The sequence below is a fragment of the Theropithecus gelada genome, chromosome 6, assembly GCF_003255815.1.
Source record: "Theropithecus gelada isolate Dixy chromosome 6, Tgel_1.0, whole genome shotgun sequence".
NCBI lineage: Eukaryota > Metazoa > Chordata > Mammalia > Primates > Cercopithecidae > Theropithecus > Theropithecus gelada.
The window spans coordinates 3307350-3320948 of NC_037673.1; the positions used below are offsets into that span (position 1 = coordinate 3307350).

The window sequence follows — 13599 nt, forward strand, 5'->3', positions numbered from 1 at the left end:
CAGAGAGACCTGAGGCTTGCGGGTGGGGTGGGCGGTGGTGCTTTGTGTGTTGGAAGGAGGCAGACAAGCTGTAGATGAATCCCAGGGCTGAGAAGTGTCTCTGGACTTACATCGCACCTCATTTTCCAGGTCACACAAGAGGGTGTATCTCCCCTGTCACCCTGAAATGCGACACAAGTTTGCTGAACAGGACGGGGTGGGTGGGGCTGGCCCACTTCTCACACAGTGAGTCACATGCAATGGATGGATTTGTTTTGGGTATAGAGGAGAGGAGGTTGAAAATCGGAAATCTGTCTTAGGGTTAGAAGGTGTCTGGAGGTGGGCTAGGGAACAGGAAAAAGCTGCAGTTTGGGGCTTCCCGGAGTTGTGTCACCAAGATTCCACTCCGCACCAACCCTCCGCGTCCCCACAAACCCTGCCTGGAATCTGCAAAAGCAGGAAAGGAATCATAGAGGTTGTAGGCGGATTCCGGAGTTTGCAGGGGCGAATTGAGCGGGGGAATCAGCATGACTAGGAAACAATCTGACTCAGAACAGGGAAATCAAGCCCGATGTCAGAGCTGGTTATTAGTAATTACTACTATCATGGGCATTATTGTTGCTAATTATAGGCGATGTCTCACTGTCTGTCCTCAGGCCCAGAAAACCGGAGCCCTCCTGATGCTGCTGAAGTCCCTGGGCCTCCAGGCTCGGTGAAGAAAGGGAAGCGAGGCAGGGGGGTCAAAGGACCGCCAGGCCGGTGTCCAGGATACGGGTGGCTCAGCCCAACAGCAGAACAGCATGCCGACTCCGGCCCGATGGCCGCCTTCATCCCATAGCCCCAACCCGGCCTAAAGCGGGGAAGACGCCAGAGTGCGCTGCTGAAATTCCCGCGGGGTCCCGTGTGCTGGAGAGCGGCAGCGGGGTGAACTCCCGGCCCCGGCTCTGAGTAGGAGGTGGTTCGCAAAGTGGCCCCGGGAGCCGGGGCTGGTACCAGGTTCCACGGCACCGTCTGTACCTCTCCAGCCAGGAGGCGCAGAAGTGGCCAGCCAGGGCCGTCCCAGGCTCAGGGAGGCGAGGAGGCCCGTGCACTTGGCATCTTCTCCCGGGAGCGGCACCACCAGGCCCGCGGCGACGCGGAGCCCCTCTCAAGTGCGCCGCGCCTGGCCGCGTCCTGTCGCCCGGCGAGGCTGAGGATGGAGAGGGGAGACGCAGGGAGAAGAGGGACGCGGGGTTGGTCCCAAGAGGACGCTCAGTTCCCGGTCTGGCGGCGGCGCCGACTCGGGTTCGCGCGTTCCACACGTTTCCCGTCTGCCTCTGCACACCTGGTGGACAAACACCGCATCCAGGCCACGCCGCCTTCCCCCTTCGCTGGGGCGCGGGGGATGCTTCCTTCCGGCTGCCAGGGGGCTTTCTGGGTGAAGAAAAAGCCCCTCCCCTCGCATCTCCCCCACCCCTCCCTCCGAGAACCCGCGCCGACTGCGCCTGCTTCCCCTGAGCTAGCGACTTCTCCGCGGGGTTTGCCCTTGCTCAAAGTTTGCACAATTGAGAGCGCTCAGAGCTCGGCCGCTCCCCACTTCCCCAAGGGCGGCGAGGCCGGTCATTGGCAGACGATCGGTTACTACCTAGTAGGGGCCCAAGGGAACCCGCATCTGGAGTCGGGGGTGTCACGCCACGCCGGTTCAGCGGCTCGCGGAGAGTGTCCGGGTGCACTTCTGCCAAAGATGTTCCCTGGAGGCACCGGACGCGCGGGACTCGGGGGAGAGGCCGCTCCCTGCCCGCTGTCACCCGGGCCTAGGCCGCCGGCCCCTTCCCCGCTGCCCAGACGGTAGAAAAGCAGACGCCGAATTGTTTTTGTTAAAAAGGGGACACACCTCGACCGCGAAACTGCAAACCCGGTGTCAGACAGCTGTAAACCCGTGTCGACAGGTTGTCAGACAGCCGCGGGGGCTGGTCGGGAAGGAGCCCGCGGCCTCCGGGCCCACACCCCGCCGCCCCGACGCGCGCGCCCACCGCAGGAGGAGCTGGCCCGGCCGGCGCGGGGCACCACGTGCTCGCGGGAGGGGCGGGAGCGGCCGGCAAGGGCGGGCGGGAGGCAGGGAGGGGGCGGGAGGGGAGCAAGGGGCGGGGCCTGCGCTCAAGGGGATGCCAATCAAAGCATCAACTTCAAATTGTGTCTGAAAGCCCCGCCGCCGAGCTGAGGGCGGCCGCCGCAGTCGGCGCGCGATCGCGGATCCGGGCGCAGCCGGGAGCCGGGCGCCTGGGAGCACCAGGCCGAGGAGCAGCAACCGGCCCCCATCTCTCGGCCCGCCCGAGCGCGCCCGGCTGGCCGCCAACTCCTCCCTAGACCCCTCGCGGAGCCCCCTGCAATCCCCCTCCGGCCGGCCTCCGTCTCCCTCTCCGCGCCTTTAATACTCGCCCGCTGCGGCGGTCGCCGAGTCCGCGGACATGTCCTTCCCGCAGCTGGGCTACCCGCAGTACCTGAGCGCCGCGGGGCCCGGCGCCTACGGCGGCGAACGCCCGGGGGTGCTAGCCGCTGCCGCTGCTGCTGCGGCCGCCGCTTCGTCGGGTCGACCCGGGGCCGCGGAGCTGGGCGGCGGGGCGGGCGCGGCTGCGGTCACCTCGGTGCTGGGCATGTACGCGGCGGCGGGGCCGTACGCGGGCGCGCCCAACTACAGCGCCTTCCTGCCCTACGCCGCTGATCTCAGCCTCTTCTCGCAGATGGTGAGTGCGCCCGGCCTCCCCCGCTTCTCCTCTGTCTCACCCGTGCCAGGGCAAGGGTGGCGGGTCGCCCGGGAGGGAGAGACGACGGGTGGACCTGGTCCGGACGAGGAACTAGAAAGGTCCGAGGGCAGGTTCCAGGCGGCCGAGGCCGCGGCCCCCGGGGACGCAAGAGGGCGGGGAGGCCGGGCGGGTGATGGCTGGGCCATCTCGGCCTGGGAAAGCGGAAGGCCCGGGCCAGGAGGCGGGTCGCGAGAGTCCAGAGAGGCCGCAGAAGCAGGCCCGGGGAGTGCTGCCCGCGCTGGAGGTCGGGGGCAAACTCGCCTGGCTCGGCCAGGGCGCCCGGGCAGGCCCACGGGGTTCCTGCAGCTCGGCCCGGCGTAGCTTAGCAGGACTTGTCTTCCTGGCCGCGGGTCCCGCTAGCGCGGCCTCTTTAGTTTTCGAACCGAGTCTGGAAAACTTGATTTTCTCCCTCTTTAGCAGCTCCGAGATAGTTGTATCTGAGTTTGCCAGACAGACCCCTTTTAAGCCTAGTAAAGTCAATCAAAATAATGTTAACAATAGGGTCCAAGGGATGGAGAGCTCTCTCTATGGCGTGTGTGCGAATTTGAGTTTAAACTAGAATTAAGTTGCACTAATGTTTTGGTGTCTGAAACGGTGTTTGATTTTACTTTTGTAAGTTGCCAAAGTTTTCATTTCATTTGCACCGAAAGAAAAGCACTTTTCTTCCTTCGTTACATAATTGAGGATTAAAGAAAACAGTGTCCTTTGGTTTAAAATAAATGGTGCCCTCTTAGTCTCCCGTCCCAGTGGGTGTTAGATGTGGGGGGAGGCGGCTGCACACTTAATTCTCCGCAGGGACATTGGCCTGTCTGCCGGTCCAAATGATCCATTTTCCTTGGTCTGACTGCAAGGTCGGTGCTTAAACTTCGGACGGTTGGTGAATTGTGCTGCGGGCGCGGGGCCCTGGGAGGCAGCCCCCTCCCGGGTCGCTGCCCGCGGGATAAAGCAATTTCCAGGCACCCCCGATATCTCCCCGCTCCCCAAAGGAGAAGCGGGGAGTAAATACCCGTCAAGTGTGCACAAGCAAAGAGCGGGTTTCCCTGTAACTTTTCTTGTAGTTTCGAAAGAAAGCGGCCCGGCTGCCTTTCAGGTCTCTTACTATCGAAAAAGATCAGCCCCCATTTTGTTCAGGCGGCGGGGAGGCCGGAACGCGTTGAGAGATTTACAAGGTGTCCTTTCAAAAAGAATTCCCAGTGGAGACGAGGCTGAAATGTCTTCTTTACAATTACAACCAAAATAATTAGAAAAGCACGAAGTACATTTTGCAACGACTGGGTAAAAACGAAATCTGGCCGCAGTAACCTTTTCTCTGCGGCCTCAGTCACCAAACTAATTAGTCCAAGAAATCTTCTGGTCTTCACAACTTTCTCAAGAGTCCGGAGCTCCCTTTGCTAGCATTGCAACTCGACTATTTTTACATAGAGGATGAACATTTTTTACAGAAATTGCGAATGCAGTTGTGTGCCATTTGGGAACCCTGCCTGCGTTTGCGGGGGAGGGAGGGAGCTTCAGTGTGAGGACCTGCACCCTTTGTGGAGAGCTGGGAAAGGGAGATGTTTGCTGTTCTAAGTTGTTTTTCCCCTCTAGAAGGATAATATGTAAAAATTATTCCCACCCAAAAGGTGTGTGTTTCCTCCAGCTCTCCCGCTGGTTCTTAGGGAGTAAACTCAAACCCAAACCCTGATTCTAGGCCTAGGTTTCCAAGCCATTATAATTGGATGTTTGGAAGTCAACAGATAAAATTGTATTTGAATGTCTGTCTGGGCAATTTATGGTAATAATGAGGCCTAATGAGGTTGTTAGAAAGATAAAATGTTATTTACCAAAAAACCTGATGGGATAATTTGACTTGCTGTGTTTTACTACTGATGATAAAAAGAATATTGATTGCAAATAAATCACGGCCTCTAAATGCCTGCAAACAGTTTGTGTTTGCTCCCTCCATATCAAAGTCAAACTTAAGAGATGAAGTAACTGAGAAGAGGCCTAGGATACTGAACCGGTTCCCCTCCTGGCCGCCGGTTACTCCCAGCCCTTGCGTTAATATTTTACAGGCTAAGACTTCCTTTTGTATTAAAAAAAAAAAAAATAGTGTTTTTGTTATTGTTGTCAATGATGGCCGGTATTAAAATTTCAAATTACTTGTCACGACTAAAGACCTTTTACTCTGGGTAAACTATTATATGCAGATTAATTTGGAAGGTAGAGGACTGTGCTTTAGTTTTAAATTGCTGGCGGATTTAGACCTGTAGAAAACACGGGATGGTTTATTTTGATTGAGCCCCCTCAGGGTCGCAGAGAGGAGGCTTGGGCTCCAGGCCCTTTACATTTGGAGAAATGGCTTTATCAGCTCAGTTGAAAGGTTTTACCCTCTAGCTAGTGAAAGATAAACTTGGAAATGCAGGTTTCTCCAGCGGTTGGTGGCGGGAACACGGGTCGCCTAGGGAACTTGCAGGGGCCGCGGCTTCTGTTGTGCTCGTCTGGAGGTTGCACTGTTTCTGGAACTTTTCTAGAATGGCAAAAAAGATCTCAACGGTCGGTGAAAGGGCAGTTCCTGAAGTCAGCTCGTGGTCCTGGCTCCCCTTCTCCCCAGCAGTGAACTGGGGGTTCCTTCCTGATCTTCCCAGCACAGCAGAGCCCCGGAAAGCGCCCGGGAGGCCCTGGAGCCCACTGGAGCGGCTACTTCCCACTTTACCATCTTGGAGACTTATCTCTCTCTTTCTCTGTCTCCCTCCCTCTATCCACTTCCCTCCTCTCTCTCCTCGATGGCTCTACCCTGTGGCTGCAGGGCTCGCAGTATGAACTCAAGGACAACCCTGGGGTGCACCCCGCCACCTTCGCAGCCCACACGGCGCCGGCTTATTACCCCTACGGCCAGTTCCAATACGGGGACCCCGGGCGGCCCAAGAACGCCACGCGCGAGAGCACCAGCACGCTCAAGGCCTGGCTCAACGAGCACCGCAAGAACCCCTACCCCACCAAAGGCGAGAAGATCATGCTGGCCATCATCACCAAGATGACCCTCACGCAGGTCTCCACCTGGTTCGCCAACGCGCGCCGGCGCCTCAAGAAGGAGAACAAGGTGACATGGGGAGCGCGCAACAAGGACCAGGAAGATGGAGCTCTCTTCGGCAGCGACACCGAGGGCGACCCGGAGAAGGCCGAGGACGACGAGGAGATCGACCTGGAAAGCATCGACATCGACAAGATCGACGAGCACGATGGAGACCAGAGCAACGAGGACGACGAGGACAAGGCCGAGGCTCCGCACGCACCCGCAGCCCCTTCTGCTCTTGCTCGGGACCAAGGCTCGCCGCTGGCAGTAGCCGACGTTCTCAAGCCCCAGGACTCGCCCTTGGGCCTGGCCAAGGAGGCCCCAGAGCCCGGCAGCACGCGCCTGCTGAGCCCCGGCGCTGCAGCGGGCGGCCTGCAGGGTGCGCCGCACGGCAAGCCCAAGATCTGGTCGCTGGCCGAGACAGCCACGAGCCCCGATGGTGCGCCCAAGGCTTCCCCGCCGCCGCCTGCGGGCCACCCCGGCTCGCACGGGCCCTCCGCCGGCGCGCCGCTGCAACACCCCGCCTTCCTGCCCAGCCACGGACTGTACACCTGCCACATCGGCAAGTTCTCCAACTGGACCAACAGCGCATTCCTCGCACAGGGTTCGCTGCTCAACATGCGCTCCTTCCTGGGCGTTGGCGCGCCCCACGCCGCGCCCCATGGCCCTCACCTTCCTGCACCTCCACCACCTCAGCCGCCGGTCGCCATTGCCCCAGGGACGCTCAACGGAGACAAGGCCTCGGCCCGCAGCAGCCCCACGCTCCCAGGTACAGCTCCAGGGGGCCGCGTCCATCTGTACTCTAGCTGGGAATGCAGAGGCCTGGCTAGGTGTGGTAGCGTGGGGTGCAGCATGCGCCGGGAGGGTACCAGGCAGTGATCTCTGAGCACTGGGGCTGTGCTTAATCCCTGCTTCAATTCAGAAAGCCAGACAAGGCCCTGGGGCTCTCCAAAGAGGGCTTTGCCCTACCAGCGGCCTGCTCAGGGGTGGCGGTGGGATGAGGGGTTACGTTTCTCGGCGAATCTGCCTGAGCAGCAGGCAGGAGTTGGTGGGAAGGAGGCCTGGGCCCTCTCCCGCCCGTCTCTCCGTCCTAACTTTGCCTCTTCCGATCTCTCGCAGAGAGAGACCTCGTCCCCAGGCCAGATTCGCCGGCACAGCAGTTAAAGTCGCCTTTCCAGCCGGTACGCGACAAGTGAGTGCTGTTTGCTTTTGCTATGGGAGAAGGCGGTGGGGAGGGGGAGGAGGAGTGGTCAGGACCCGGGCGGAGCTGGCTGGGTGGCGGTGGGGGTCGCGCAGTCCTTGTTGAAGGAGCGCTCCCCACCAGCCCTGGGCGCCTGGCGAGCCGAGGAGACTGGAGTTTCTCCCGAGCCGGGAGCCGCGCTGGCTGCCGACCCCGCCCCCAGGGCTCCGCTGCTGGAGCCGGCGACGCCCGGCGCTGCGTCCCCCACTCACAGTGCCCCTGTCTTCTTGTCTCGCTGTGTTTCCCATGCAGCTCTCTGGCCCCGCAGGAGGGAACGCCGCGGATCCTAGCAGCCCTCCCGTCCGCCTGATTAAGGGTCTTCTTTTACTTTTGCGGGGAGGGGGGGGGAGGAGTTGGGGAGGGAGGGAATGTGGGAGGAATTAAGACAAATATTTCAGACTGGTGTAAAGGACAAATATGACAACGACGTCAAGGACTCCCATCCATCGCTTTCTGCAGACAGGGGCTTGTTCGGTCCCGAGCTCGCGTCCAGGCGGCCAGGCCTCTGCAGGCGGCTCCGGTGGCTGCGATTATCGGGCTCGGTAAATGCCCCCACATGCTTGTGTCTCTTTCCCCCCTTTTTCTGTATATAGAGTGATTTCAGATTGTAAATAGCGCGTCAACGAACTTGTCTAAATCATATATTTTTGTCTAATAAACTAAATGAAATGATGCCCCCTCCCCGCTCCTGCTGCTGTGTGCCTGGCCAGCGTGTGTGTGTGAGAGTGTGTGTGTGTGTGTGTGTGGCAGAAAGAGAGAGAGAGAGACGGGGAGAGAGAGAGAAGTGGGGGATACCCCGGGCGAGGCCCAAGGGCCTGTGGCTGGGGGAGAGGGGCTTCTCATGGGGGGCTTTTAGAGGCTGTTTCCACCCAAGAGGCAGGTGCTTTAAACATCTCTTGGTTGTTTGTGGTTGTTGTTGAATTTTTAAATATTGTCAGTAGGGCAGTTTCTTGCTGGCAGTTCAATTGCTTTCAGAAACATTTCTCTGAGACATCATTTTCTCAGGACATAAATAAGTTCAATTTTAGGCAGTTTTACAAAACGATTTTATAACATCGGTAAAAAGGGAGGAAAAATACTTTTTATTTTCGACCCCAGAGGAGAATTTCGGATTAGAAACCAGTTTATAACTAGTTGTCTCAACGGTACATCGTGGCGCCTGGTCGTTTTCTGGGTTGAGTGTGAAAATAATGGAGTACGAAGTATTGCTTTGCATGTAATTTTAGTGGTTTGGTTAAATCAAACACCGGGAGAAATTGGAAGGCCCTTTAAAACTCCAAAGTGCAGGGGTTCTCTGCGGTGTGAGGTGTGAACGAGGGACTGAGGCTGCAGTGGGAAGCGAGAAAGTTGAGGGGGCTTTGGTTTCCCAGGGTAGCCCTTTCACACTTGGGCACCACGGACTGCGTCCTTTGCCTTCAGATGCGCGCACCGCGGGAGTCCAGAGGAAACTGCCCCTAGATGGCCGCAGTGGGGAGGCAGCTGGGAGCAGCGACGTTGGGAAACACTCGCGGCGGGGCTGGCCTCGGGCGCGCGCGGGTGGGGAATGGCCTGGGAGCCTGGACATCGCTGCGGATCCGGGGACACCAGCATCAGTGGGTTCGGAGCGGGACACGCGCCAAGCGCGGCAGCCGGCACTTGCAGGAGGCTCTGCGGACCAGGCGCAGGGGCCTTCAGGGCGCAGGCGACTCTGTGTTGAATGCGTGAAAACTGAGCAAGCAAACGTTTCCAAAACTGCCAGCGAGGATGTGGGCTGCTGGGAAAAGCAGTCTAGTGGGGACAGGGCCGAGTCCGAGGTCAGAGGGACCATCCTTCGCTCGCACCCCCAGCCTGTGACCCGCCCTTCCAGGTCAGCTGGAGACCCGCTGGCGCCAGTGCGCGCTTGGGGACTGCGTGCACGGCCGAAGCTAGGGGGAATGTCGGGGCACTGGGGTCTTTTCAGAGGTTCCAGGAAAGAGGGAGGCTCGCGTGAAGACTAGGAGGCGCCAGTCCACGGCTCCTACCGGACCCCAACGCCCACATCCTTCTACAGCCCTCCACCCGGTTCCTGGTCCCTGTAGAGGGGAAGGTCCTCTCCCTGCCCCGAGGCGGGAGGAAAAGCGGCGAAGAGGAGGCTCGAAGGGCGCCGCGTAGGGCAAGTGGGCCGAGGACACGTGGGGCGCGTCGGGGAGCGAGGAGTGGGAGGGGTGGGATCAGCCGGGAGGAGCGGGCCCGGAGCGGAGTGGACCGCGGGCGGACGGACTCGGGCCCGGCCCCGGGGAGCAGCTCCGCAGTCTGAATGGACGTGCTCCAGGCGCCCTCTATGGTCCGAAAGCGGAATGCGGCCTTGACCAGCGCTGATCTCGCTCCTGGGGTGTGGCGCAAATCTGGGGGCGCTGGGCCTTGGGGCTCCGCGGGCACGAGCCTGGATTTGTAGTGGTGGGGACCGCTTTGTGTTCCAGGGCTGCAGCCAGTGGTTCTTTGTGTGTGTTTTGGGGGAGTGTCGGGCCTGCAGGGTAGGCTGCTGGCATTTGGAGCGAGGGAGTGAGCACTGGGCTCTTTGTGGGGTGCTTTTATTGTCCAGTGCCTTCCTTGCTAAATCACAGAAGTGTTTCTCACCTGCCCTCGGCCCTAGCCCTTCGTGGGTCATCAGAGCCTTGGGCTCATCATTCCAGAGGTTCTGCAATGGGGTCCTAGAGCCTACTCTGACTGCTGGGCCCAGATGGATCTTGTGTCCTTAGCCAGACGGTGTCTCTAGAGAGGCTTGACCAGCTGTGTCCTTCGCCTCTGATGAGGAATTGTGTTCCCAGCCACACAGACATGCTGCTCAAGCAACCAATGGGCTGTGAGATGCCTTCTGGGTGACGGTGGAAACAGCAGGTTGGATTCAGGTGGGCCAGAGTTCTCTGTCCCTGGGCAAGCTCAGCTCTTTATTCACTTGAATCAAATTGGATGGTCTGTACTGGCACCTGCTGCTTTGCACACCCCTATTTCCACCCTTTCCTAATTTTTTTTTCAATGCAAGACATTTGGGACCGCCCCCTTTCCCCCACAGGAACTGCTGCTGAGGTAGCTCGGCCAGCACATGCTCATCCTTGGGAGTCCTGGCTACTGAGCCGCAGTGGCCTAGAGTCCATGAATGGTCTGTGCACCTTCCTGAGAGCTAGGTTTTCCATACAAGGAAACCAGATCGCCAGCCTCGGAATTATTTTTCTCCAGTGAAAAGTTAGAAATGAATTTGTAATGGAGCATTGAAAGCATTTTTGTCCTTTGTGCACTATATGTTTACATCTTTCCAGCCATGGGAGCCATCTAGGTGTGCAGGGTCCCATGGAAGCACCCCATGTGCCTGGTGCTTCAGCTCCTGAAAAATCTGGAGTGGACATAGAAAATCCACAAATATCCTTTGCTTCTGAAAACAAAGCGCTGTTAGTTCTGGAGGAGCTTTCTGCCTGAGGAAAGGGGGCTTCCCTACCTCAGCAGTGCCCAGGACGGTTTCAGAGGTGGCAGCTGCTCTCTGGCCAGCAGAGAGGAGACAGTCCCTGAACAGACTAAGGGGAGATTGTCCACAAGACTAATTTCCAGACATAGGGTTCCCCTCGTCATCAGAAATGGGTGTCCTATTTCTGTTCCAGGTTCCCTTTTCTGGTTATATTGGGCTTTTTCTGGAGGTTGTGTGTGTGGGGGGGAACAAGACACAGATCTGGTCCGGGGCTCCTGCATTCTGTGTTACAGCCTTGGCAGCCCCCCAGCACAAAGGTTGAGCTGGAGTCTCTGAAATCTCCCTGCTGCCACCATCCTGCCCACTGTCCTCCGATCAATTACATTCACCAGCACATTTATCTCGCCTGCAATATGGAGAATTCATATTCATATCTCGGTTTTAGTGGTCTGACACTGATTAATGTAATACGCGCCTCGGCTCCAAGGGGTGCGCCACCGATGAATCATGCCCTATAAAGTTTCAGTCGTCCTTGTAGATGGGACTCTGCCAGGGAGCAAGGAAGCTGGAGTGAGGGAGGGAGGCAGAAAGGAGAGAGAACAGGGTGGGCTGTAGCACCCATGGGTACCTGGGACAGGCACTGGCCTTTGGCCTTTCAACGTGGAGGGTTCAGGCAGGCCCTGTCCTCTCTGCTTTTGAACCTCTCGCTTGAGAGGGGAATCCTAATTCCACCTCCCCCGCCTCCCCAACCATGATGCCAGTGGGTCACTGGTCGCCTCTTCTCACAGAGGCAGGGTCTAGGGTGGGGTTGGGGGATCCAAATGGAGATGGGGTTTGTGAACTTCGACTTGGGACAACTGGACCACTGAATGCCCTTCTCAAAACGACAGGGCCTTGTTTGTTGGTGGGGACTGCAAGTTGGAGGTGGAAAAAAAGGGAAGGTAGCAGAGCCTAGGGAGGGTCATCTGCAAGGCTGGGGGAGCATTGGCCCCACGGAGGAACGGAGCTTCGTGGTTTCCTTGCAGAAAGAACTTGCAAGGCCAGAGGAACCTCCTGTGGTCAGTGGCCACCGCCTCTGCAACACGGGCCACACTGCAGGACCCAGCACTGCCACAGGAGTCAGCCAGGCTCTGAGCCCTCCGGAAAGGCAAGGGAGGCTTTGGGGAGCCGGACACTGAGTGTGCTCCCAGTGCCTGGTGACTTCTCTGTCCCCACAGAGGGCCCTGCCATCTCACTGGCCCCCAAGTCAGCATGTCGCACCAGGTGGGGAGGGAATGTGGGGTGACCCTGGGGCCATAAGTCCAAGTTGGGGGCCAGGAGACAGGGCAGAACAAACAGTGGAGGGGGTGCATTCTGGGGGAATTAAAAAGCCCGCCTACCTTTAGGCATCCCTTGAGCCAGCGAGCATGGGGATGCGTGGATGTGTGGAAGAAGCGCACCCCACTCAGGGCAGCCAGCCGCCTTGCCCACTCCGAGACGTTTTCTGTGCCTTGGCCGCCCACCCCAGCGCAGGGACAGCCCCGGAGCAATAGGGGCGGCTCCAGGGAGAGGCCAGCTTTCCAGGTCTTCTCCAGCGCTCCCCACCAAGCCAGCGGCTCCAATTATGACTCCTGAGCTGAGAGGCCTGCCAAGGTCATCCCGCGGGGACCGCTGGCCGCCTTTTGTACCTGGCGACTGGCGGCTGGGCCCCTTCCCTCGTCCCAGAATGACGTCTGAAAATGGACCTCTTAGGGCGAGCGTGGACAGGATCAGATGCCAAGGCGGTCCCGGCCCGGTGATTTCAGCACTGCGAGCCCTGGGCCTGGGGGCCCCGGGTATTTTGAGGGGCCCAGGGAAATGGTTTTTTTTTTTTTTTTTCTTTTCCATATAAAAATACCCTGTAATTTTTGGGTCGAAGAAAATGTGTTAATGTATATCAATATATTTATCTTTATACCTATGGAGTAGTAAAACAAAATTTTTAATAAGTTTCTCCTGGAGAAGGTGTCTGTCTTAGGCTCACGGAAGTCACCACGTGGCCTGGGACTGAGGAGGCTTCAGGAGCAACCTGAAATGTTAGGACTGCTCTAAATGAAGAGGCAGAGAAAAGGAGGCCTTGAACCCGGGAGGCAGCAAGGGATGGAGCTGCGCGCTTGGGTGGCAAGCCATGGCAAGCCAAGCAGCTGGGACCCAGGGCTCGGCCGCGCAGCAGGATCCCAGGCTGTGGGCCTGAATGGTGAGCACGTGGAGCACGCGCCCCGGAGTCAGCTCCCCTCCACGCCGCCCCAGCTCCGCACCTGAACCCCGCGCCCGAACCCTGTGCCCCTCCGCGAGCAAAGGCCGGCCCTGGCCCTTTCTGGGCAGTGAGGAGGGTCAGGCCGACCCTGGGAAGAGGCCGAGCAGTCAGCGCCCCTCCTTCCCCTCGGGCGGGGCACAAGTGGCCGCCTTCTCCGCGGCTGCTGTTGGGCTTCTGAAGACGCAGCGGGTGTCTCTGATCCCCTAATCCATTTATCCAGGGTCCTGAGAGCAATGGCTGGGTGCGGGGACACAATGGCAGGAGGTGGTGGGGGTGGGAGGAGCTCGGGCACTCAGCTAGCGCCACCCTCCTCGCGCCCCACCCTAGACGGTGAGCCACGACCCACCCTCCACGGGTCCCACGCCCTCAGGCAGAACGCAATGGTGGGAGGGACGCCAAGGCCGGTGAAATCTTCCAAATTGAAGGGCTTTTATTTTAAATTCCGATTCCCGTTTGAAACAGCCCTTTCGATGAGGGAAGAAGCCAGCTCGGTTTCTGCGCGCGTGTTTATTATGATCTACCTGTGAGCGCGGCGCTCTGGAAGGTCACCCAGGCTGTGGACGCCCTGATAGCGGGGTGACAGTCTGCAGGATTCCCCAGCCGGTCACTTACATTCTTGGGGGGTGTGTGTGTGTGTGTGTGTTTCTCTGTCTTTTCCTGTTTGCTGTTTGTCGCTGCTGTATCTTTGCTTGAATTTTAACTTTGCTGTATCTTTGCTGAATTTTAAACGTATGGTTAATTGCCAGAGCCTTGGATAGCTGCAGCAATGACTGAAAATATTAAATACATCTGTGAGATGGTGAGCAAGAGAAATCAAAACAGGTGCTCTCTGCAGTGAATGTTAAAAAG

General features: G+C 58.4%; 1 protein-coding gene across 1 annotated transcript; it reads left to right on the forward strand.

Annotated features, from left to right (window-relative positions):
- Positions 1-2183: 2183 nt before the first annotated feature.
- On the forward strand, positions 2184-7729 carry IRX1 (iroquois homeobox 1). The gene is made up of 4 exons (XM_025388422.1): positions 2184-2702; positions 5551-6586; positions 6937-7009; positions 7310-7729. Exons 1-4 carry the CDS (start codon positions 2427-2429, stop codon positions 7365-7367), a joined length of 1443 nt encoding a protein of 480 aa, XP_025244207.1. The 5' UTR covers positions 2184-2426; the 3' UTR covers positions 7368-7729.
- Positions 7730-13599: the final 5870 nt, after the last annotated feature.

Excerpts from the sequence above, each read along its gene's own strand:
- IRX1 (XM_025388422.1), top strand. The coding sequence starts at position 2,427 with ATGTCCTTCCCGCAGCTGGGCTACCCGCAGTACCTGAGCGCCGCGGGG. Across the intron at positions 6,587-6,936 it reads CAGCAGCCCCACGCTCCCAG|AGAGAGACCTCGTCCCCAGG; the intron begins GTACAGCTCCAG and ends GATCTCTCGCAG. Across the intron at positions 7,010-7,309 it reads TTCCAGCCGGTACGCGACAA|CTCTCTGGCCCCGCAGGAGG; the intron begins GTGAGTGCTGTT and ends TTTCCCATGCAG.